The 25,952-nt window shown below is 42.8% G+C and overlaps 1 protein-coding gene across 1 annotated transcript in view; it reads right to left on the bottom strand.

The window, feature by feature from the left end:
* MYO9A (myosin IXA) overlaps positions 1 to 25,952 on the bottom strand; it is a 165,339-nt gene that overhangs the window by 25,502 nt on the left and 113,885 nt on the right. The window contains exons 12-20 of the mRNA XM_030457120.1: positions 20,641 to 20,762; positions 19,282 to 19,423; positions 18,300 to 18,495; positions 14,266 to 14,385; positions 9,773 to 9,848; positions 4,589 to 4,732; positions 3,861 to 3,900; positions 2,896 to 3,018; positions 12 to 92 (exon numbers count right to left, since the gene is read on the bottom strand). Coding sequence (XP_030312980.1) covers positions 12 to 92; positions 2,896 to 3,018; positions 3,861 to 3,900; positions 4,589 to 4,732; positions 9,773 to 9,848; positions 14,266 to 14,385; positions 18,300 to 18,495; positions 19,282 to 19,423; positions 20,641 to 20,762 — 1,044 coding nt within the window. The remainder of the gene's footprint in view (positions 1 to 11; positions 93 to 2,895; positions 3,019 to 3,860; positions 3,901 to 4,588; positions 4,733 to 9,772; positions 9,849 to 14,265; positions 14,386 to 18,299; positions 18,496 to 19,281; positions 19,424 to 20,640; positions 20,763 to 25,952) is intronic.

Raw genomic sequence — 25,952 nt, 5'->3', positions numbered from 1 at the left:
ATGGGATTTACCTTTTCAGCATTGGACCGAATGCACTTGACAAAATAAGGTTCTGCTTGGCCAAGGGTCTCCATCAACTTGTTGAGCGATGCCTGCAACAAAGAAGACCTCTTCAGTTTGGAAAGGGAGAAAAGACCATGATGAATAATGAAAATCTGAGCACTTAAATCAGAAAACAACAACAATAAATTGGACTAAATGATGAGTAAATCAGGCAGATGGGATGTTATTTTCCAAAATGAGTGTTTCAGCCCAAGCAATGTTGGGCTGAATGGTTTTTGTCTTTGAACCCAGAGAAATAAAATGCTGAATTTGCAAAGATTTTTCAAGCCTCTGAACCCCACACATTTTGTACGACTTTTCATTCCTCTGCTGAAATGCTCAAGTGTGATTATCAAGAATCAAGGGCTTCCCAGGTTCCTATTTTATATTTCCCCTTATTTCTGCATCACTATTAAGAGTCTCCCCCCTAAAAATGAATTTATCTTGGCATCATTGCTATGCCTGTCCACTTCAGTGGGAAGTTGCACCAAGTTATTCCTCCACCTCGAAACCTTCCACTCTTTTGCAATGAAGCACAAGCTCTTTGAGTAAAAACACAACAAAAATCAGAGCATGCCAAGTCAGTCTGCAGCTGGCCAGGCTCCATGGCTGCATTTTTTTTTCCTGTGCTCTATAAATATTTTAAGTATTTCTAATTGCCAGGAATGCTACTGATACGGGACTATTAATGTGCTCCGGAGATGATTACTCCCAATTTTAATAATACTAAAACCTCAGTTGTGTAAATGACATTTGGCTACATATTTACTATAAGAAGAGTTAGAAATCTATGGATCTGTGTGTGAATAAAACAGTGTGGCATTAGAGAAGCATTTTGTCTACAGATCTGCTCACGGGAAGCCTTTTCTCCATCCCTTCTATTCCAAGACATTTTTAGGGGAAGCCTTTCATGTCTAGAAACATTTATCTACATACAGGACCCGAGGAAGATCCCCCACATGTGCGATGCAGCTGTGTTATGTATTTATTAACTGCATGTAAAGGTCCCTGTTGCTCCCATCCTGGGAGCGTGGCAGACATCCTCTGTTTTCTTAAAAATAGACTGAAATCACTGATTTATTTTTTATTTTCTTTAAAAAGGCTATTAGGAGCTATGGATGCTTCAGCATCACTGTGCCCAGCGCCAGGCTGGTGGGAGGGAAAGGGGAGACACATGGGGTAGAACCTCCTTCTCAAAGAGCCCTGTAGAAAGCCTGGCAAGCAAAGCTCTCCCAGGACTGGAAACGTTGGAAATGAGCCCTGTGGGAGGGGGGATTTCCATTCCATCAGCAGCCAGAGACATCCTGCCCGTGGCAGATGGCTCAGGCACCATCTGGCAGAAGTCCTGAGCACCATGAATCTGTAAAGGAGAGGTGAGGTCCCTGGATTAACCCCGCACCACACTCCTTTATCCCTCTTGCCTGCAGAACTTTCCAGCCACCCACTCCTTCAGGGCATCCTGAATTGTTTCAGCGTCGCCCCGTACTTGGCAGGGCAGCATCCTTTTCTCTAGGGACCACTTGCAAATGGGCTAAAAGGGGAGATTATAAACCACTGGGTTTAGGTACCAGCACTTTAGTTTTCAGCTGCAAAAGCCACTGCTGCTCTTAAAGCATCCACTACTACAGATATTGCACCTATAAATAAGTACAGGCAGGGTGAAAATCAATAGGAGACAGAGCAGCTGCCAGCCCAGCTTTCAGGCATGACAAGGCAGCATTTATCAGCAAAAAGAAACAAGCCAACCCTGTGATAGGAAACATTTGTACTTCCTGCCTATGACCCAATTTCATTATCCTGCTCTTGATAAAAAGTGGAAAAACATAAAAATCTCCATCGTGAACCTGAGGCTTTTCAGAGTTTTGTTTGAAGGATGAACAGATTTTTTGGAAGGAATTTCACTCCAAGACATCCCTGTTTCAATCTCCCTGGGGCCTGTATGAATTAAACTGTACATTTTAACTAAAACACCATAAGACTAGACCAAGCTTCATATATATATACACACAGATATGCATTCTGCAAATTATATAAACACAGATTTATTTATGTGTGTATGTGCATGTATACACTTAATTACTTAATCTTTCCCAGATTTACAGATGGAGAATTTAAAAAAATGACCCATAACTCCAAAAAACCTCCCCAAATTAGAAGTCAAAACCAAGCCAGACTTGCTTAGAAACCAACTTTTAACCATAAAGCTGCTTGGTAACATCAGCACCTGCTTGGGCATGTGTCTTGTAGCAGTTTCCAAGCCCCAGTGCATATATTGGAGGATTACTTTCACTGCCCCTATCCCTAGGGAGGGGCTGGTAGGAAAAAAACCAACACACCAAATGCTGTACCAGCCCTTTTTTCTGAGCTCCTCTGCCTGCCTGGAGGTAACACAGCAACATTTTGACCTTTCTGCCCTTATTAAAATTCACATTCTGGTTGACTTGAAAACAGATGGAATTGCAGATGCTGAATGCAAGTTAAAAAGACAATAAAAATGTCATTTGTAGGTTTTGTGGTTTCTGAACTTGGCAGGAAAAAGCACCATGAGGAGATGGCTTGGCACATGACGTACCAGAGGACAAGGATGCACCAACATCTCTGCTCTGCAGCTCATCCTCACGTCCCACCTTGCTTCATCACATCCTGTCCCCCAGTATCCACCACTGTTCTTGTTTCTCTCCATTTAAACCCTTTAGATATCTACAAGGTGTCTCCAGGTTCCCCACAACACCTCTTTGGCTGGTGGTGAGGATGGAACAAGACTGTATACTCAAGTGTCCTCCTCAGCACCCTGGGGACCTGAAGCAGGTATTTCTTTTAATTCACCTCCCTGTCTCAAAGGCAAAGGATTACCTGGAACTGGGCACTAATGCTGGGTGGTTTTTTCTTCTTATGGAGATGGAGGAGCGATTTGGTTATGCGGTCATGTAGTGTCAGGTTGGTTAGGTGCTTGAGGGACTTCACATCCAGCATATGCTGTGGAAAAAAGACTTTTAATAAACACAAGAATAACTAGATCCTGTCAGCACCTCTGTATCCCTCTTTACACCCTCTGCAGGGCTTCCTTGGGTGACCACCCTACTTAACCTCAATGGGAAACACGAAGGGATGGCTTGAAAAGTAGCGCTGCTCCATCTGTCAGGAGCCAGATCCCCCCAGTCATGTTCCTCTGAGCTGCTCTGAGGACTTGCCAAGGATATCTTTGACCACAGGAAGTTCAGCTCTTGTACCCACTAAGACAAACTATTGATGAGCAGTTCATCAATTATCTGTATCTATGTCTCTCCAAGATGTCTATCTATGACATGTATCTATGTCTCTCCTCTCTGCACACAGAAAGGAGTAAACCCAAAGTTTGCTCCTCCTGGTCTTCCATTCCCAACCATCAGCAAAGCACAAGCAAGAATGATAATGAACATTATTCTTCTAGAAGAATCTCTTGACATCACTTAATATATAATAAATGGAGTAAAAATTTGAGAGAAACTGAATATTAGAGAAGCTTGTTGTCTATCAGGTACCAGTCTCCCTGCATAATCTTTTTGCTCATTTTAGTTTAGATTTTTATCAAATTTCATCAGTACACATGGACTCCTTACCAGGAAGAGTCAAACAGAAGCCAGAGCATGTCCAAGAAAAGAGGATGAAGCACAAATACTTTGGTTTTTTTCAGAAACTCAAGACCCTGAATGGAGCTGAGCTGACCAAGGTCTTGATGTAGACACAAGCAATCTTCCTCATGCCCATCAGCAGCTCATCACTGTACCTATAGTCCTAACTCACCAACCAGGAAGGTAAAAATGCTGTTTCTCACTCACCTTTGGGAGATTTGGTTTGGCTTTGAAATTCTTATTTCGCCTGGGTAGATAACAAATGGTTCAGATTAATCCAACAGCAGAATGGAAGAGTTTATGCAACAAGCCCTTCCAAATCCCCTTTTGCATCTGCTTGCTATGACCTGCACTGAAACTGGGAGGCCTCTGCACATCCCAAACCAGCTTTACAAAGTTTGAGGCACAGGTTTGAGAAGAAGGTATCTAGTCAAGGGGAACTGTTACATTGGAAAGGAGGAGGGTGGTGGCCATTTGGGGAGAGCGAGGGAGCGGCATCATGAAGTGACTGACCATGCTCCTGATCTCTCATACCCTGTATGAACTCCAGCCATCCTGGTGATGTTCTCTGAACCACCTGCTGAGACTTCAGCATGAATCACTGACATAATTTCTCCACCTAATTTGTAATGGAAACTTTGATATCGCGATAAAAAATGTGACTGCATGACATTGCCATCATATCTCAAGACTGGTTAGACTGGCAGATTCATTCCATCTCTTCCCTGTGTCTGTCATTATAAATGACTGAGAAGAGTTAAATAAATCGGATGTGTAAAACATACTTGAGTTGCTTTAAACCAGTGCTGCAAGGTCTCTAAAGTCTATCTGAAAGCCTTAAATTTTTACATCCCAGCTATCTATATCCCTCTAACTACCCATGTTGCATACTATGCTCCAGGAATAAAGCCCAAATCCACTCCCTTTGTACTGACATGAGGATGCCGTGGGCCCTCTCCAGCAGCTTGCTGTTGGTCACATTGACGAATATCCCATCTTTGTCTAGGAAGGTGCTGGGACTGGTGATCCTGCTGTGCCGCATCCCCATCCGGCTGTTCCAGCCGACCCCGTAGGCATCGCTGCAACACCAAGCACCACAGAGTTGGGAAGACATGAAAGAAAACCACGTGGTTTGATGACAAAATGAACAGCAAGATCATAAAATAAACCACTGGTAGAAAATGAATGTCATCACTTTGTTCTTTTAACAAAGAACAAACACCATGCCAGATGCTACATGAAGTCATCAGCTAATTAAAAATCCAGTGTTCATAAAAGGATCAACACTATCAGGAGGAGAATGACAGCTCCCAGTTCTCCCAGGTGCAAGGCCTGAGTCTACAGATTCCCCAGTGGTGTGAAGGACCATGAACCTCGCCATTGGTAAGAGTTACAACCTTAGATGATGCTGACACTGACTCTGTCTTTTCTAATTCATGCAACCACTTCATTTGGAAAAGAAAAAGCAAATACCATTTGCAATAAACTAATTATTTAATTATAATCTACAAATGAAAGATGCCAGCCCCAGCAGGACTGATGGCTCAAGAATCACTTGCTGGGATGTGATCACAAATCAGTTGCCTTGTTCAGTCCTCCTTGCCACGCACCAGAGCTGCTTTGGTCTCCAGCGAGGCTCACTTGGCAGCAGGACTGAAGGGAAGGGTGAGAGGAACAAAACTCCTTCCTTGGAGGAAGAGAAACTGACACTGGACAAAACCTCAACGTAGGACAAAAAATTGCCACAGTTGAGGAGCCTCCTGATGGTGTCTGGGGTTACACAAAGCCTCTCCTGGGCTGCACCAACTGCAGGAAGGATGTAGGGATTGCAATCCCCCCACCCCAAGATATCTCAAACAGGAGGAAAAGGAATAGGAGGAGATTCAATGCAGCACCAGCTTCTGGACATGAGGGTGCTGAAGGACAAAGTCGCTTAAATAGAGTCTCTGGCATTGGTCACTTCTGAGGTCTGGCAACAAGGCAGTGCTTTGCCTTCAAGTCTTGATTTGAAGGAAAGGCAACAACCAAGTGCTGCATGAAAATTAAAAAATTAAAAACATGCCAAGTTGTTCATTCTGCCACCTCGAACCTGGAGCCAGGTCCTTGGAGCAGTGTGACACTGGAGTGCAAGCTGCCTTACAGCCCTGTTGCAGGGCTTTCCAAATCCCTTCTCAGCACCATGAAATCAGCATTTTGACAGCTATCACTATTAAAAGCAAGGATGAAACACAGCAAAGGAAACCCCTGTCTGAGTGCTCCAGGAACTGCTTTTTTAAAAAACCCTTCAAGGAAGGCCAGCGAGCAGCTCTAATATCCAGATGATCTCTCCTGCCCACCTGCTTTCTTTTTCCAGTTAAGGTCCCATCCATCCATCTACCTATAACCTCTCATTCACAGAAGGAAAAAAAAAAAAAGAAAAGACAGTTTGATGGGTAATGCTAAACCTCAAACGCCACTTTGGGGTTCTACAACCCATCATTAATCCTGGCTGACCTCAAGGCACCCTCAGGCTTAAGACCAACTGTGGTTATACGGACTATGAATGAGATTAGAGAATGGAAAACCCCAGAAATTCCCATGCAGTTTTGGAAAACAAAAGGAGCGAAAATGACAAATCTGCTAATTCTGGACACTTCAGGATGGGTATGTGCATATGGTGACTGACACAGCTGGTTTGGTACTTAGGAGGTCAGTCATCTCACCAAGCCCAACTATTCCAAGACAGACTGATCAACACCTGCTTTCTGCAGGCGCTCAGACATCATTGCACATAAAACTGTTTCATCAATGAACAGAAACCAGCAGGAGAACAGTCAGCCTGAGAGGTTTTGGTTAGTGGTGGTGTGGCTTTTATTACTCCACAGCTGGTGAAGGCACTTTCCAGGCATACTGGAGACCCAACGCCCTGCTGAAGCCTGGTTTCCCATGTGCAAACCACCCATTCGCTTTCTTTTGAGATCAGAGGAGAGCATTTGGCTCACCAAACCCTCTGTGAAGACTTCCTCCGTGATGTCATGCCTCAAATTTGCTTTCAGAATCAAGCCTCAGGCTATCCCGTGGGTTGGATGTACAAGGCAGACTTATCAGTGACCGCACGATCATGAGATGGCTTTGAAAGCAAATTCCTGCTTAATTTAGCTCCATAAATCACTTGCTGGTCTATCTGCTGGAAAGCTGTTGAAGTAAATCTTTCTTTTATACGTGTTACTTCCCCCCCCTGTATTTACCACTTCTTGCTCAACAAGTGCAAGTTAACTGAAATACCAACATTTCTCAAGTGGGATATGACTCTTCCGATCAAAATCATCCAAGATCACCTGCCTACTCCCAAAGCCCAGGCTAGGTTTTAGAGATCATTCAAGAGACTTGGTTTGTGCTTTCAGAAGGAAGAGGCACAGATGACATGTGGGGACTCTCCACTGATGACACCCAAGAGAAGCAAAGATCATGGCCTGTGCTATGAGACACCCCACCAGGAGGACTGTAGGGCTTAGGACACCTCCAAAACTCCTTTTGCTGGAAATACATCAGTAAAGGGAATGAAGTTGTCTGTCCTGTCCCTGTTATTAGGAAACAACTGCTGGAAGTTCTCAGGTTTAACAAGGCCAAATGCCAGGTCTTGTATCTGGGTCATAACAGCCCCATGATAAGCTACAGACCTGGGGAAGTGTGGTTAGAGAGCTGTAAGTTAGAAAGGGACCTGGGGTACTGGTTGACAGTTGACTTAATATGAGTCAGCAGTGTGTGCAGGTGGCCAAGAAGGCCAATGGCATCCTGGCTTGTGTTAGGAACTCAGTGGCCAGCAGGAATAGGGAGGTGATCATCCCTCTGTACTCAGTTCCGGTGAGGCTGCATCTTGAGTCCTGTGTTCAGTTCTGGGCACCTCACTATAGGAGGGACAGGGAAGTGCTGGTAGTGTCCAGAGAAGGGCAACAAAGCTCATGAATAGCCTGGAGCACAAGTCCTGTGAGGAGCTGAGGAGTTGGGGTTGTTTAGTCTGGAGAAGAAGAGGTGAGAGGAGACACTATGGCTCTTAAACTACCTCAAGGGAGGTTGGAGAGAGGAGGGAAACAGCCCTTTCTCCTTAGTGGACTGTGATAGGAGCAGAGGAAATGGATGGAAGCTGTGCCAGGGGAGGTTTAGGCTGGATGTTAGGAAACATTTTTTCACTGAGAGGGTTGTCAGGCATTGGAATGGCCCAGGACAGTGGTGGAGTCACCATCCCTGGAGGCATTTAAAAGGCATTTGGACCTGATCCTTAGGGACATGGTTTAGTAGTCGATTATGGTGTTGGTCAAAGGTTGGACTGGATGATCTTGGAGGTCTCTTCCAACCTAAACATTCTGTGATTCTGTGAAGTTGTATGTAAGGAAGACACAGTAGTTGCTGCCCTTTATCTTGGCTGTTGAAGGGAACCTGTCTACTCTGTTGGCCTGGGTTAAGAATATCATCACAGATGTTCTTCATGCACCAACATCATATTTAAAGGCTTGCCAGAGAAACTGAAGAACTTTATCTACACGTGAAGATCTCCACAGGGACAAAGTTTCATGTTACATCACGTTTAGGGAAACCTGTGCAACCAGAGATGCTAGAAACACTGAACGTCACCTCTGGAGACACCAACCTTCTCTGCTTCAAATGTTACCATGTACATCATACCCAACAAATCATAGCCATAGCAGCTACAGCATTAGGAGAAAGAAAAGGAGAGGTGGGAAAGACTTCTCTGAGGAAAACCAGGGTTGCATCACCTCCTCACAACAGGGTGAGATCGTCTGCACAACCTGGATTTCTGCCAAAACTTGAGAAGTGGCATAGATTTATGAATTCACTCCAACAATTTCATGGAAATCACATCCTCTGACTACTGAAAATAAGCCAACTTGTAGTGAGATGAGAATATTCAGCTCTTCCGCAGGGTTCCAACACTGATACCAAAGGGAAGAAATTCAAGGCAAGAGGAATATTCTAGTATTGATGACACTCACAGGGCACATGGTGAACAAAGCCAGAAAAAAACCCAAACAATGTATCTCTCATTTCTGTCCTGGCCCCTTGGCATATAAAAATGAGATTGGCCAATAAAAATGAGATTTAGTAATTAATTTGGAAGATATTTTATTTTGAGTGGAAGGGAAGCCCACTGAGATGCAAGGACCAGATTAGGGGATTTGATTCACGCATTTCAGAAGACAGACTCAGACACCTCTCAACTTCTTCTTGTGAAACATGAAGTTACCACTGGATGTCTGCCCTTTCAAGTAAGTATTTCAGGAGCTGAGGATGTTCTGATTGTATCTTTCCTCTGCTCAGAGGAAGCAGAGACACCACACTCCTTTAGAAGTGGGATTTAGATGGTCAGACATTCTGGGGCCTGCAGGGGAATAGCATAAGAGCTGCTGGAGAAAAGGAGGAGAATCAGCACCCAGATATCCCTTAGAAATGAAGACATTTTGCTTCACAAACTGCTAAATTCTAAAAATGGATTTGGAAAACCTTTTGCAGAAGAGGCACAGATCTCCATCCCAAAATGTAGACTTCTATCTCAAGAGATTCACTTGAGTGAATTGAGACTTCACTCAAGTGATTGCTAGAATGGCCAGAACCTTCAAGGAAGGATTAACAAATAAAACTGCATGGAAAACCTGAAGAAATTTAACCTTTTTTGAAATCAACATGCTTCTTTCCCTTAAACACAAGGAAGCATTTGATAAGCTACTATCTCAAACCCCATGGTTTCGCAGGTTCCACACACTCAGTGGCACCCAGAGCCCCCATTGCGCCACATGTCTGCAAATCTGCGCCCAAATACATCCTTAGGTTTTCTGCACCAGAAAAATCCTCAGGTAAATTTTTATTTCCTTGATATCCACACATTTGTGATTTTTTTTTGCAAGCTTCTAGCTACTTCCTGCCCTTTGATATAAGAAATATGCTTTCCCTGCCTGCTGTTTAGTCAGGTAAAGATGTTTAGATACGACCATGTAGCAGAGGAAGAAGGAAGACAAAATTAATAAGGAAGCTGAAGAAACATTACTACAGTCTTTTATAACAACAGACAGTCCTCTCCCATCCCAGATTTCCTTCTCATGCCAACATAAAAGCAAGAGACCTACCGCTGGGTCCTCTCGTTGATGGTATTGACTCCCTGGAGATCTGAGAGCGGTGTCCTTGGGCTCTTCCGAGTAATACCTAAAGCAGCACAGCAGAAAAAGATGTTTCTACCTGGCTCTTCCCCAGCAGGCAATTAGAAGAGCCATAGCTTAGCACTGACTACACTGAGGAGGAGCATGTACATGTCATGGCGCATGCCGGGCACACCAGGGTGCCAAGGATGCCAACATTGTCGACTGAGTTCTTCCTCTGCCACTGAGTCATCACCCAGATGAGTAACACTGTTTGCTCAAGCCTCCTTAACTCCCCTCCCACACACACTGGTGTTAGGGACACACCGTCCCAGCTAGGAAGCTAACGGGGTGAAGGAAGAGCTTGCTGTGATGGGGGGAGGACCAGCCACTCATGTCCCGTGTGTCCAAAATATTCCTAAGGTCTCCACTGCACAGGAAAACAGGCAAAACACCTGGAGGTGCTTGGAGAAATGGCCGTTTATTCCTTGCATACTTCTTCCCTTCCAGCACACATACAGCCACATATCCTGCACAGGGAGGCTTTATCACCTATCAAACCAAAATTCTTTGGTAGAGGCAGTTTGAGAGTAATTTATATTCAATAAATACCCAAAGGAGTTCTCAAGCATGGTGAAAAAAGCAGATGTTTTCTGCTGTTATCTTCCCCAAAGTGGAAACGTTTTGTAACTAAGCATTTAGGAAGACAGAGGACAATTTTTTGTAGACATCAAAACACTTCTCAAGTCACTAAAGGACAGATATTTGAAGGTCTGATAAGCTTGAACTTGACATGAAAACAGCCAAGCAATTTTTTAACTGTCTCAACTGTTTTCTGTCTCTCGCTGATGTGAGACAGAAAACATTGCAGCACTCACTGGGACCTGGGAAAAATGTATATTCCTTTACCCTGAGATGTCTGCACTGGAAAAAACAACTTGCAAAAAGCCCCCTCTCCAAAAAAAAAAAACAAACTTTAGACTACAGTTTGCAACAGAATAGGAAGAAGCTGTAGGACATCCCCTCCTCCCCACATTTATCATTTTCCTATTTAATATAACCCAGATGCTTAGTTCAAAGACATCCCTGGGATCTTTTTATACTGAATGCAAAACAAATAAGCAAAGCCCATCCTGCTGATCTGACAGTTCCAAGAGCCTGGAATTTCTAAGGAGAAAATTAATTCCTATCAAACCTCAACTGGTGACATCTCTTTAACGAGACATCTACTGTCCTTCTTTGCCTGTTGAGATATTTGAACAGCTTATCTTGAAGCCTGAACGTTAGACAGGAAATGCCTGAAAAGGCTGACTGTCCACTTGGGGTAAGTTATTGTATCTGAAGATCTCCCAAAGATGCTTGGAAAATGTGCCAGGTAATTTATCCCAGTGACTAGCTATGCCTAGAGCTCAAAACTCTCTTTTTAATCCCTCTATTTACCATTTGAGCCATTTTTTGGTTATATTTTTTAACCTAGGAGCATTCTTTTACCCCTTTCTATGCCTAAGTTTGCTTGTTTAGAGCACAGAAACCCAATTGCATAGGAGGGGAAGGAGACTAATCATGAATCTGCCTAGAATGCTGTGCTAGTAATTTTTCTGGGTGGTTTTACATCTAATATCTATCTATCTATCATATATATAGTACATATGCCCAGATACTTCCCCATGAGGGCATTTAATGAAAAATGGGCTTTCATGAATAATTATGTTGTTTCTTTTTGTTCACACCCTTCCTTTTGGAGCAAAGTCAGTCCTTCTTCACTTCCCTGAAGTCCCCACCAAAGAAATCCCTGAAAGACAAAGTCCCAAACCACTATCTAACCCAACAAGCTGGGCTAAAGTTATGAAGATATAACAAAATATTACTGCTCCTGCATCTTGCATTGCTCAGGAAGAGGGAGTGTCTATTTCAGGCTTCCAGATATTAGCTGCACAAAAACCACATGGTAATTCTGCCAGCTTAGCATCTTCTTAAGCGACTTTTTGATTAATAAATTCACAGTGCACAAGCTGAGATAAAGAGGATTGCTTTAGAAACACCAAAAATTAAAAAGACTTCTCTATACTGTACCATCACTTGGCTCTTAAAAGAAGTACACACATGCTGCAGCCCAAATAAAAGTTGTAATATTGCTGTAGCCCCTTTCTGGGGCAATAGAGGGGTTTTTTTAGGAATTAGAGGCTTTAGATTTAAGATGCAAAAGGCTTTGAGAATTCTGTATAGTGAATACTATAAAACTGTGTATTTTAATATGCTGCATGCAAGGAACAGCAATGAGAATGGAAAGTTCATCCAGCTCAGATGCAGGCTGATGTACTTTACATTTCATGAATGACGTTTTGACTTCTCAAGCTTTTTTGCAGCCTTAGTATTTCAGACAGATGGATTTGCCTAACAGGTCTTTGCTCTCATTGGAAAGAGCTTTGGTTAATCCCAGTGTACTTCCTACTCATAAACATCAACCAGAAGAGCTTTGCTTTTGAACTCAAGAGGTGTGTAAACCTAGTGCCATACTCTGTTGGAAGACCATAAATTGGTTGACAGACTCCAAGAGCCCAGTGAAGCCTCTGAGATGGGAATGGAAGGGTGACCAGTCAGCTACACAAGCTGAGCACCAAGTCACCTAAAGGGAATCTCAATATACTCATCAAATCAATTACTTTTGTCATAGTTAGAACTAATTGAACAATTCACGATGAGGAGATGATCTGTTTGATCCTTCTCACATGGATGACATGGATGTAACCTCACCTGACTTGTGGGAAAAGGCAGCTTCCCAGGGCCAATCTCAGTCCAAGTCTGCAGGGCCCGCAAGCCAAATAAATTCAGCAACCAAATACATGCTCTAACCCCAGCTGAACCTGCCAAAGAAATGAAGCCTGGGGAAGAACCTTGCAGGAGCACACCCAGTGGTGGGAAGACAGGAATGATTTTGGAATGTCAAGCGGGAATTGCTTGTTTGGCAGGTCGGATGCTCTCGGCAAATTCACAAATTATGGCCATAATACTCTTGGATCCATGTGCTGGTTTTATTCTGAGAGAGACCAAACTGGGTGGACCAGTCTGTAGCAAGTGAGGTTTTAACATGTTTAACTCAACCATGTAATCCCTGAGAGAGGGACCAAATCCATCATCTCTTCATTAAGCTCAACACTGAGCTCAGCTTCACTGCTTCACAATAAATTAAAGCTCTCTTCCTAAGAGTCTCTTGAGTGATATGAATTTCTTCTCACCTAAGCAGTTTCAAATTAAAACTCCCCAAAACTTCCCATGCTGCTGAGGTAATTTCCAAATTAAACGTTAAATTAATTAATTAACTGCAATTAAAATTACTGACAATCACACCTTCCTTTTCAGTAGTTACTCAGTATCAGTCAGGTCATGCAGTACAACACTATTTAAATCGATTGCTGCATTGGTCTTACTGCTTTTGTATTTCCTTGTAGCAACAGTGGGGAAAAGCAATGGACTTTAAATTAAGAATTAAAGTCTACATTAAAATTTATGTCAAAATTAAGAATTGAAGTCTAAATCAAGAATTAAAACACCTCTGCTCTCCCAATGCTACACACTGCAGGAAGCTCAGAAACCTGATGTCAGGTTTCTTCCCAGGAAAAGGATATTTGCGAAGATATAACATGCATCTATTACTATTACTACTGTACTTACCATGCTCAGCTCTGCAGAAAAAACAGGTTGGTTTGCATTTACACCTAAGTTGCACAATGTTTAAGTTAGCAACTTCAGCTGAGGATATGCCCTTGCAGACTGCACGCTATTTCTGTAGGCTTTAATGTGCAACATTAAGGAAACGAATGATGGCAGAAAAATTATGTATCTAAAGAGATGACCAAATATATATTTATGTATATATAAAATACAGTTGTGAAGGCAGGAGTGTCCATGGTGTCATGCAGGGTGAGTTTATTAATGTGACAAGAGGAATGAGGAGGTAGAAATGGAGACCAAGTGCATCTTCATTCAACTCATTCTGTAAAATAACATTGTTTAAAGCAACAGCCTTCAGAGACCGTATTTGCACAAGCAAAAGGTATTTCTGAGGTGCAACAAAATCCCAATAAAGTCAAATTCCAGCTGTATCAGCCACATGCCTTACCCCAGGAATATTCCTGCCGCATGTGTGGTGTTTTGAACTGATTTTCACATGCATGATAACAACAATAAACCCCAGAAAAAGTACCCCAAGCATCAGCATTTTTACTTCATGTCATCAAGTAAATAGGAAAAGTACTGACAAATTTATGCTGTGTCTCAAGAGCTACAGGTTTACATTTAATTTGACTCTCCAATCTCTTCCTCAAGGATTTAGTAGGGACTAAACTGCTATAAGGCAGCTGGTTTGATCCTGGAAGGCTTCTCAGGTGGGTTTTTTTCACCCTTTCTATGCTCAATGCACCTGGTTTCCACTTCTTGGTGTGTGAGTGTTGTAGCAGAGGGAAGGGCAGGTAGTGGAGCCTTACTGTACTTCTCCTCCTTGCATCTCTGCAGGATCTCTAAGCTCCTCTGATGAACTGGGTGATGGAGAAAGCTAAAACTATCCACACTTTTCAAAACCGCACATGGCACTGCATCATCATGCCCTTGGGAAGCAAAATAAAAACAAACACACACACACAAAAAAAACAACAAATGGAGAGAAGAGAAAGATTACATAAGCAGAAATCAGGAGAGGGTAAAGAACGAGCCCGAGGGACGCGGGAGCTCAAGGGTTGCGTGTTGGTTGTGCTTGACACAATTTAACCTTGGTTTCCTCCGTGATGATGGGCTGGACCATGTCCCAGCCTCACTTATAATCTGGATCAGGCAGAGCACAATCACTTTATAATCATTCCATGATTTTTTGAGGACAAAAAGTAGATGATTCAATAAATCTTTACTTTAAAAAATCCATTTTGTGCCTCTGCCAGGCTTTATCCACACTTGCCTGTGCAGATGGCTCTCAAACCTGGCCACCTCCAATTCTCATCTTGCATCCCAGAACCACACTTTGCTCTGGTATTGGCAATTAACAGGAAAAATAGAAAATTTTTCTTTGTATAAGACAGGGGTTCTGTATTCCTCAAGGACAGAGAACACAGAGTCTGAGTTAAGTAGGATGGATTTGAGGTTGGAAGAAATCATCATTGCTTGGCCAAAAGGACTTTTGATGGCCTAGCTCCAACCATGGGGTGGAGAGCTTACACATGTGCAAACAGCACCTCTCCTCCAACACTGAAGTGGCCAAGGGATATGTCATGCTCCTGTTGAGATGTGATGGGGTCACCAAGGAGCTACCTTGCATCAGCACATACAGAAGCATTTCATACCAATGCATTACATCATCAGAGAGGACCAATCTGAACTTTCCAGAGGAACACTGTCAAGGGGATTCTGCCTTGCATTACCACCTCTTCATGCTGCTCAAAGACCAATTTTTTGGTTGCTATCACATTTATTTGGCAAATACAGGAGATTGGGCTTTTTTACTTTTTTGGTGGTGAAGTTGGATTTTGGTGTCCACTTTCAGGAATAAAACTGCACAAGTCAACAGGGTTGTTTTTGAGGAGGTGTTACCATGTAGGCCAGCCACAATGGGCACTAACCCAAGGAGCAGCCCTTGCTGGCTGAAAGCAAATGCAGAGCCCATCAAAGAAGGGCACAGCCTCAGGACCATGAATCCTTTGTCACAGCAAGAATTTAGGTTCCTGTCCAGTAAAACCAAGATGAGAAACCTGTGAGTCTTCACAGCCTGGTTTATATGGACAGCACTAGTTTTTCCACCAAATTTTCACTTACCAAGAATTAAAAGGGTTTTGTGTAATAACTTAGTACCAATGATATAGCAAAAGAAGTAATTGAGTCAAATTTCTTTCCTAAAGAGCTTGAAAATGTTCCTTTAATCAAAGTTCATTAACAAATAAAGTTCAAACTTGTTCTTTTGGACCATCTCAATCCTCCCTGATAAACTCAATCATAAGCAAACAAATCAATCAAATTATTGAAGAAGTTCACCCTTCAGCTAACTGCATCTTGCCAGCATGTGTCATCTGAGGAGCACTGCCAGCACTGTGAGGCACCTCTTGAGCAGAAGAGAAAAGCACCCAAAATTCACAGTGACACTGCTTTGCTGCTCTTTGCCTCCAAGGTAAGGCAGACAATAGCAGAGTCACCAGAAGCTAAACTAGAAGGCTATTAGGACCACAAAAAAAGAAGTCTCTAAAGCCCTCAGGAAAAAATTATTATTATCCTTATGGAAGCATCAGAGCACTGGTTGGCATGGAGAAGATAGCTGAAAGGATGATTCAAGAAGGAAGCAGATCAAAATTTTGCAGAGCTGCTTATGCATTAGTTGGAGATTTTTCATTAAAATTCCTGTTGGGTATTGCAAGAAACAGACCCTCAGACAGGCAAAAGCAAGAAAAATCCATATGGACTTAAGACAGAAGAGTGCAAAGAACTTTAAGTTTAAAAAAAACCCACAAAGGTGCTTCAGATATTTTCCTGCTCATTAATTACACTCTCTGATGGATGGCAGCAGCAGCAGACAGGACCTCAGAAACCAAGAATGGGGCTACACACCATTTAAAACGTGATAGACAAATAGGAAGTGTGCATATTTGGATGGATGCACATGTGTGAAGTTATTCTCAGCCGACCTACCATAATTTTACCAAAAGCTCCATGTCTACCCACTACCTGGGCAGAAGTCATGCTAGGAGGGGATGTGTCCTGCTCCAAAGAGGGCAGAGGCAGCAGGATCTGAGCAGTCCCAGCTCTGCCATGGCTTGTAGGGCAAGCTTTCCTGATGGATAAGGTGGACCTCAACATGGGAATTTGATTTAGTGCATCTCCTTCCACCAGTTCTGTCCATGTAACAGTGGCTTTCTCTTACTTATTTCCCAATTCAGGCTGAAGGTGTACATCAAAATTCAGAAGATTGTCAGGAAGTTGAAGACAAACCTTATCCAGCTTTTTGAGAGGTTCAGGGCTTACATTTTTTAATTTTTAAAAAAATTTTTTTTACTCAAAAAACAGAGCTTATAAAGTGCAAAGCCATTTGAAAGCAGCATAAAGGACACCAGATAAATAAAAGAGCAGCAACTCGTGCCAGAAAAGGTTTGGAAACTCAGGCATTAGTGTCAGTTTTGATATGGCAAGAAAAGTCAATGCAAGAATTAAGTCTCACAGAACTGTCTTAAAACCTCCAGTGCTCTATTTTATGCCTATATATTTACATTTACATTTATATTTATATATAGATATAAGCAAATTAATGCCACAAAATCCAGACCAAAAAGCAGAAAGCTGGATGCAACCACAGCAGGCATGACCAATTGGCAGAGACACAGACGGCGAAGCAGGGCTTGAAATTAGCTCTTACTTCCCGAGACTGAATGTAATTTCATTATCTCCTTGCCCAGCTTATTTTAGTTCAGACTGGGTTTTGGGCAAGATGAAAAGGTGATGGTAGGAAAACGCAGATACGGATTTTTGGAAGCCAACTCTTTCCAGTGATTTTTCTCCCAATTCCAAATGCCTTCACCATCTACCTCCTGGTGTTACAAAATGTTGCTGTCATAAATGCTGTCTTGATGAGCCACACAAACCCAGGTTCATGAGGAACACCTTCTCTCTTACGCCACATCTGAGCAGTTTGAGAGGAAAAGCCTTAAGAGCTGAAAGCTGATTTATGCCTCAGGCTCTTCTTTGAATGCTATTACTTGCCCTGAACAAGCAAATGAGTCTTTCCACTTGTATGGTTTCTGTATCTATGTTCATTGTCCCAAGCTCCTTGGTTCTTCTTGTTGTACACCTCTTCGACTAGAAAAATAATTCATGGGCCAACTCTGCACTTAATTTTAACTCAGCTGACATTTTCCCTGCTGAGGTTCTAATTTCATCATGAATTTCAAGCCCTTTTGTGCCCAGAAATTAACAGTAATAGCTTGTACCCATCTTTCCAGAATTGCTTTATGCAGAGAAACGGTCTAAAAGCACAGCCAGGTATTGCCTGCCACAGCATGATGATGCACCATTACTTTCCTTTAATTTAATGCCCCCGTGTTCAGCAGGAGGTGGTTCTGGATGACTGCAAAGCAATGAATTCTGCTAGACAAGAGCCACGCTCTCTTAGAGCTTAGAGGGTGAACAGCTTGAAAAATTATAGAGAATTATTGCCTTTTTTTCCCCCTGGATGTAATTAACAGTTCAAGAATTCTTAGCAAAAATAATTTGCCTTATTTGCTGAATAATTTTTATGTTTCTATTTGAATTATTCAGGATTTTCTACTCATGCATCCTACAAAAGGAAAAGCTGCAGGAGCAGTAAAGCGAAAACCTTTTCCTACAATGCATTCAAGTCCAACCCTACCTTTAAATGTAAAAATCTACATGCTATTTTAATGAGGTTTTTAATAGACTAGTAGCTCACACTGTCAGACCGCTTAAAATACTCCAGCAATACATTAGAGCTAAGCTGCTGATGCAAAACAGATCAGGAGTGCAGCACACGTACCAGTTTTCTTCTCCACGTATCGTTTCCCAGCCTCCCTAAAGGCCACCATTGCCCTGAAGAAGGCCCTCAGGACGGCCCAGCGGAACACGGCCACCGGGTCGATCCCAATCATCCCACAGATGAAGGCATTCCTGCTGCTCCGCAGGAGAGCCACAATGTCCGGGCGCATGTGATCCGTGTTTTTCTCCCGGAAATCCTAGGGAAGGGGGGGAAAAGGAGGGGAAGGAAAGAGGAAAATAAACAAATCGACAAGATCTGCCAGGTAAGATCTGCCAGGCTATCTGTGGGACAACACAGCTATTGAGTAATGCTTCTGTCTTCTGTTTTCCACCCTCATTTTAGATGTCTCTTTCAGAAAATAATGGTTTTATCCCAAAGCACTGCTCTGGGAGGCAGCTTAAAGATGATACTGAACCTTATTCATTGCATCAGAAACACAATTACAGATTTTTAGCTGTGTATCTGGAGGCTGCTTCCCACCTGCCCACCAGAGTTTTTTCTGCTAATAATTGGCATGAATATAAACAGGGTCAACTCTGAAATTGTTTAACCAGGGTTGTTAAAAAGTACCTGCAGCAGCCAGAGGCTGAGACCTGTGCTCATGAAACCTGTATTAAAAAATGGCTAACGATGAAAAAAACATTGGGTTTTCTATAGGAACCAAGCACAGGAAGGCAGCCATACACCCCATTTCAACCTGTCACCGGGACATTGTATCAATCTCAATAAGTGACCCTAATTCTTCCCCAGAATGCCAACATCTGGAACTTGCAATGTGGAGGAGAACCAGAAGACAAAATCCTCCACCACCTTCTCACTTCCACCAAGCTTTTCACCAACCAGTTCTCTCCCAACCCTCACGTCTCTTCTCTAGTCAAGTCTTCTACAAAACATCTCTGTGGAGCCTTTGGAGCTCTCCTTCCCCAGCCCAGCTCCATGATTTAAATGCAAACTACTGTCAGGGAACAGCTGGGTAACAGACCTTGACGCCGTACTTCACTTTGCCTGCGTAGTGTTTGATGATGAAAGCTGGCTCCATGACTGCTGGAAATTCGATGTAGGAATTCCCTTCATGCTGACGCTTAAATTTGTCCAGGAGTGTCTGGTTTGTGGCTTGAGGAAAACTGAATGGAAAGAATTCAAAAGCAGATATAGATGTAAACCCAATGGTGTCTGGAGAACGCTTAACTGGTTTAGTCTGACATTGGTGATAAATGCCTAAATAGGTGTATTCCTATTGGGACACACAGAAATTACTCATGATAGGTGCATTTACGTGGAACCTCAAGTTTCTGTTGTTGGCTTTGAGGCTGAGGTTGCTCTAGATCTGTGGGGTATTCACATGTCTAGGATATATTCAGCTGTTCTACCTACAAATGTGACTTCAATTGCAGAATTTACTTAGCTGATCCTGGCATAGGAGACAGGAAGAGAAAGGGCAGAGAGCTTGAGCAGCGCATCCTGGTAAGAGCAAACCAATCCTGTACCCTCAAAACTCATGTAAACCTGCAACTTGGGAATGTATTTCACAGTTTGACCTAATTTCAGTTGGTTTAGCCTGTTACCATATTCCTGGGACAGCAACATTATTGTACATCTGGTCAATGAGACAAGAAACGGAGGAGAAACTCACAAGCAAATTGTGGGAGGAGAGCTTGTGCCTGGGTTCAGAGCGGCATGGATCTGAGACCATGCCACCTAATATACCTGGTCTTTCCCTGCCCCTCACATGGACAAAACCAGCTTGTGCATCTGACAGAAGACTCCTTACACTCAGAAGTTTCAACCCAGAAGTGGACCCAGAAGCCACCCACTCATCTGAGAACTCCTATCCATGGACATAATCAAAGATGCAAATCTCAGCCATATCCCTGACACGTGTGAAGCCTCCATGCTCTGAGTTCACTCTGGCTTAATTTTTAGAAGTAAATTGATAAAGACACCTTCTACTTGAGTAACTGCACCAACACAACCTGCTTTAACTCAGGCACTCGGATTGTCTCTTCACTCAGATCAGCTTCAAGCATCTTCATGTCATTACACCGAACAGGCAGACAAATGAGGAGAGAAACTAAGGAAAACTTTGCCCTCCCCTTTAACAGAAGAAATTCTTGAAGCAGAATTTTAATTATTACTTGCTAAGGGTTTTTGCTCAGCTTGCTGATCCCTCTACTGTTTGTGTTTACCTCCTTGGAAACACAACCAGAGACATAAAGACAAATCAGCCTAGCAAACTGTTAGTATCTTCCTGAGAAGAATCATGAGACCTAAGACTTAAGGATAAACGTTTTTTAAGTGAAAGAACAAACCTCATTAGCAAACCAAACAGTTTCCCACTCACTTGCTTTCCTCATCCAGCAGATGGAGCAGGCCTGTCGGCTTCTTACTGATCAGGTTGATGCAGCTGGAGTTGTCAATGTAGTCAATGTTGTGCCAACTAATTCCTTCTGCTCTATATTCTTCCTAAAAACCAAAAAAAAAAGCCCACCAGATATTGTAACAATGTTGGGTGCAAGGAGAAAGAAAAAAAAACAACAGCCAAGGGTGAAGTTCAAAGGTTTTCATGGAAAATGGATGTTCCATTTATCAAAGTGAACATCTCTTCATCACGTTGCCACTGATTTTTATTTTATTTTTTTTTCCTGTGAAAGAAAATGATGAAAAACAACTTGAACAACCTAAGCCACAGGGAACCACATGGGATCTCAGTGTTTTGGGTGCACCAAAGTTTTGCTTAGATGTAGGGTAGAGATAGGGCAGACGGAGGGCACATCACTGCTGCTTGCTTTTCTTTCCCTGGCTTGCTGGTAAAGTCTTATACCATGTATCTGCATCAACTAATATCTAGTATTTAGTTGCTAGAAGAAAATGTTGGTAAAACATATTCATTTAATTACACAGAAAGAACAACAACTCCCATTCCTGCTTCACTGGGCTCTGCTCCTGTATGTCTCAGAATATGAAGGGCTGGTGCTCTGAGGGCTAATAAACAGACCTCCAGCTAGCAGAAACCAACACAGTAAAAGTCAGGCTCTGGCTCCAAATTCATGCTGAGGAAAAAAATGGCTTTTTCCACCAAAACAACTCCAACTCTTTTTTCAAGATAGATTTTCAGCTAGAGTATTTTGAGAGGTCTTCTGCAGAAATTATTTTAGGGCACCTGGAAGAAAGTAGAGTTTAAAAATCATAAGTATTATATGTTTTTAGGAGTTGTGACTCACAAGACAGAGATATTGCAAGTGCACCTTACTCCACGTGTAAAAAGTCCTCCCAATCCAAGCTGTGTTTTTACTTCTCTATCAAGAGAAATTTTGATGGCAGAATTGAAGAAAAAAAGGAAAAAAGCTTAAAAATCACCCTTGCATGATGGACATTTTTAGCAATCCAAGTCATTTTTATTGCTGCTCCTGCACATTTTTCCAACCCCCATCCAAAATTAAGATGAACTCAACATACGTGATTTTTAAAATTAAAGACCCTGAAGTGCTTTGAGACATCTCAGAAGGAAACTTTTTTTTTAAAAAAAGATGAAGTCCTGAATTCTATACTTGAGACATCATCTACCTTTACACCAACGATACAGGTTCTGTGCAGGCGTATGAGTTTTTAATGGCCCTAGGGCCTTTTGGGTTCAAAACACAACAAATACTTTTTTTTTCTTTCTTTCATTTTCTTTAGTTCTTGCAGAGCAACCAGGACCCAGCAGGTAGTCAGAATAACATCCACAAGTCCCTGATAAACTCCAGGCAATTAAAAATCATATTTTTTACCAAGATTAGTTGTACTTTTAGTGCAAGTTGGGGGAAAAAGCTTCTACAGGGCAATCCAGCCAACTGAAAGCGTATTGAATATTTCCTGAGTGATCGTAAGCTTCTCCTGAGAGATTTAAAAGATGAAGACAGTGATGCGTGGAGCTGTAAAGGGAGTCAGCATCACTGATCAACCACCTGCTTCTGACAGCCACTTAATGGGATACAGGGTCCATTAATCTCAGGCCTGGTCCTGAGCTCCCTGAGAGTATTAAACCTTACCTTGATGATAAAATAAGAGCTCACTTAGAGCCACTAAAATGCTCAGGGGGCTGGAGCACCTTCCCTGTGAAGACAGGACAAAGAAGTTGGGGTTCAGACTGGAGAAGAGGAGGCTCTGGGATGACCTTACAGCAACCTTCCAATATCTGAAGGAGGCTACAATAAAGCTGGGGTAAGGCTTTTTCCACAGGGGTACAGTGAGAGTATAAGAGGAAATGGTTTCAAACTTGAAGAGGGGAGATAAATAAAGATTAGACATTAGGAAAAAATTCTTTCCTGTGAGGGCGGTGAGAGCTGAAACTCTTCTCACCATATAAAACTTCTCCTTCTCCTAAGATAATCAGAATGACTAACAATTAGTTGCCATTGGTTTTTTTGTGTTTGTTTGTTTGGGTTTTGTTGGGGGTTTGTTTTTTTTTGGGGGGGAGAGGTTTGTTTTTTTAAAAAAAGACTCCAGTAAGTGACCATAAAAGACCTGAGTTCAAGGTCTCTACTTCTTCAGGCTCATTTTCAGCTCCACCACAGAGGGTATGTGACCTGAGGCCAGTCATCATTGATCTCCTGGCCACAGTTCCTTCAGCTGCAGAATTTTGGCTTATTTTCCCTTCTCTGCTTTTCTTTGTCATCTGGGCTGGGTCAGAAACACTCAGGACTAAACTGTGGGGTTGTTCCCCACATCTTTCTGTCCATTACTCTCTCTCTTCCATCCCCAGTGCAACCTCTTGCTGTATCAGCCAAATACAAAGAGGGACTAAAGCCCTCAAACTAATAATTTTTTCCACAATAACTCAGATATAGGCTCTCATTTCAAGACAGATGCACACATGGCAGCAGGAACTATTCCAGAGCAATTGCTCCAAAACATAAATGGAAAAAAATTTCCCCTTATTTCTTTTTTTCCAAGTGCTTTTCCAGTTATTGATTTGGTTGTCCTCAGAGTTGCAGCCCAGTAGAACTAACTGGCTTGGTGACTGACCCATGTAATTCCTTGTGTACCTGCCTGCAGAACACAGCAGCCCATTCCAATGCCTGATCACCCTCTCCAGAAACAAATTCTTTCTCATCTCCAACCTAAACCTCCCCTGGCACAACTTGAGACCCTGCCCTCTTGTCTTGCTGAGAGTTGCCTGGGAGAAGAGCCCAACCCCCCCCTGGCTCCAACCTCCTTTCAGGGAGTTGGAGAGAGTGATGAGGTCTCCCCTGAACCTCCTCTTCTCCAGCCTCAACACCCCCAGCTCCCTCAGCCCTTCCTCACAGGAATTCTGCTGGATCCCTTCACAGCCTCCTTGCTCTTCTCTGGACCTGCTCCAGCACCTCAACCTCCTTCCTGAGCTGAGGGGCCCAGAACTGGACACAGGACTCAAGCTGTGGCCTCCCCAGGGCTGAGCACAGGGGCAGAATCCCTTCCCTGGACCTGCTGGCCACGCTGTTCCTGAGCCAGCCCAGGATGCCATTGGCCTTCTTGGCCACCTGGGCACACTGCTGGCTCCTGTTCAGCTTCCTGTCAATCCAGACTCCCAGGTCCCTTTCTGCCACTCTGTGCCCAGCCTGGAGCTCCCCATGGGGTTGTTGTGGCCAAAGTGCAGGACCTGGCACTTGGAATGTTGAACCTCATCTCATTGGAATCAGCCAATTGGGTGAGATGCTACTGATTGCTCTCCCAGTGATGTGCAGAGCCACCATGAGTACATTAACACTTCCTGATCGTCCACTTAGAAACAATTTTGCTGCCCCAACCCCGGTGACGTTGGCACCGCGTCAACCCCAGTGCCACGCGTCATCGCATGGACCCGTTCTGCTGGTGCTCCTCAAACCTCATCATACAGCCTGGAGAAGTGCTCTGCAGCAGCCTTGTCAGCAAAACTGTGTAATGGGGATTCAGTTTCTCTGACTCAGCTGCAGCGCAGGAGAGAAGGGGTTTAGTGACTTCAGCTCACTTCTCTTTGGGGTAAAAACCCGTATCCAGGAGTACTTCACTGTTGCATTCAATATTAAGGCAGATGTGACTGAGCAAGGAGGTGGCTCTTAAGAACAGGCACTATTAGCTGAGTTTTTCTTGCTTGAAAAGAATGCTTTTGAGAGCTTACAATGCTCAGACTGGAATAAAACATATTTTAGGATGTTAAAACCTTACACAAAATTATAAAATGCAGATTCAGAGTTTGAAAGGCACCTACTTAGAATATGAGTATCAGTCTTTACCGAATATGACATGACATTGTTTCTGACATGTTGGCACATCAAATTTGGGGCAGCAAAAAAGCAGAATGTGGCAGAACATCCAACATTTTTATCAATGAAAATTAAAAGAAACTCTAGTGATAAGATAGATGAGCAATATTAAAGAGAAACCCTGCCTGACTACAGCTGACTCCAGAGTACAAGCACTGCTTACCCCACATTAAATAACAAAATTAAGATTAAAATGCACAAATTGAGCACCAGGAAAACCTTCCCAGCTGGGACAGAAGGCTTGATTGAATCCCTACTGAAAAGATCTGTAATTTTATGGTTCAACCTGTAGAGAACCAAGTCCTGTTATCTTTATAGGAGTGTTAGATTAGTTCTGTTATCAAGACTTTATTTCAATGCTAAGCCAAACAGAAACATGTTCTAATCCACAGAAGAATTAAAGGTTTGTATATCGTGAGTGGGAGAAAATACATAAGAGCCTAAAAACACCTTGGATCTCTACCCAGCCACATATTCTCTTGTATGAATTACTCCATGCCCAGTCATGGTCAACAGTAAGGGAAACCAACTGCTGATAACCATAATTAGAGCAGAAAACATTAAACAAAATTTTTAAACATGTAGTTCTCTAGAGTATCACTGCCACTGGGTGCTACTGCTCCCCAGAATCATACAGTAAAATCAAGAGGTGGTAGGAGGGAATGATTAAGAGCTTGAAAATTTTAAAAGAGGAGCACAGAAACACCAAGAAGAAATGAAACAGGAGAAATGTGGTAAAAATGCAAAATAAAAAAACATAAGAAGTTTCCCATCTACTTTAAAGCACAAAACCAAAAGGCAGTGAAAAACCAGGCCTTAACAGACTATTTTTCCATGCTATATGAAATTTGTTGCCCTGCCATGGGATATCAAAGCTCAAATATTTGACATGACTTAGATAGGTCTAGAGGGTGTTGGGCTTCCACACAGCTTCCAAGCTAAAAGCCATGAAAATCTCTCAGGACTTCAGTGCCTTGGAGGCAGATGTCTTATACCATAGGGATACTGCCAACCGTCAAAAGTGAAAATGGAGAAGGAGCCCCAAAAAATTACATTTAAAACCCAAAGACAGGGATGATGCTCTGGGCTCTTTCCTGAGGATGGGGCCAGGATGAGAGGAAAAAGAAGGGTTAAACACTTCAGCTTTAACGCATAATAAGAAGGAAACAAACTGAAAGGATTAATTATTTGTGTGGAACTGCACAGAAAGAAAATAGGGCATTTGCTGTCTCCTGAAAGCACAGCAATCCCTGCTTTGGAAACATAAATCCCCAAAGCAGAGGAAAAGCCATCAGCTCTTTTCCCTCCTCCCAGACTGAGCTAGATAAGCCCCAAGAGTTTATCTGCCCAAGCCTTTCATTACTGAGGCATAGGAAACCTGGTTTCCACA

The sequence above is a fragment of the Calypte anna genome, chromosome 10, assembly GCF_003957555.1.
Source record: "Calypte anna isolate BGI_N300 chromosome 10, bCalAnn1_v1.p, whole genome shotgun sequence".
Taxonomy (NCBI): domain Eukaryota; kingdom Metazoa; phylum Chordata; class Aves; order Apodiformes; family Trochilidae; genus Calypte; species Calypte anna.
The sequence above is the reverse complement of the archived record's forward strand: the minus strand, read 5'-3'. Positions and strand labels throughout refer to the sequence as shown.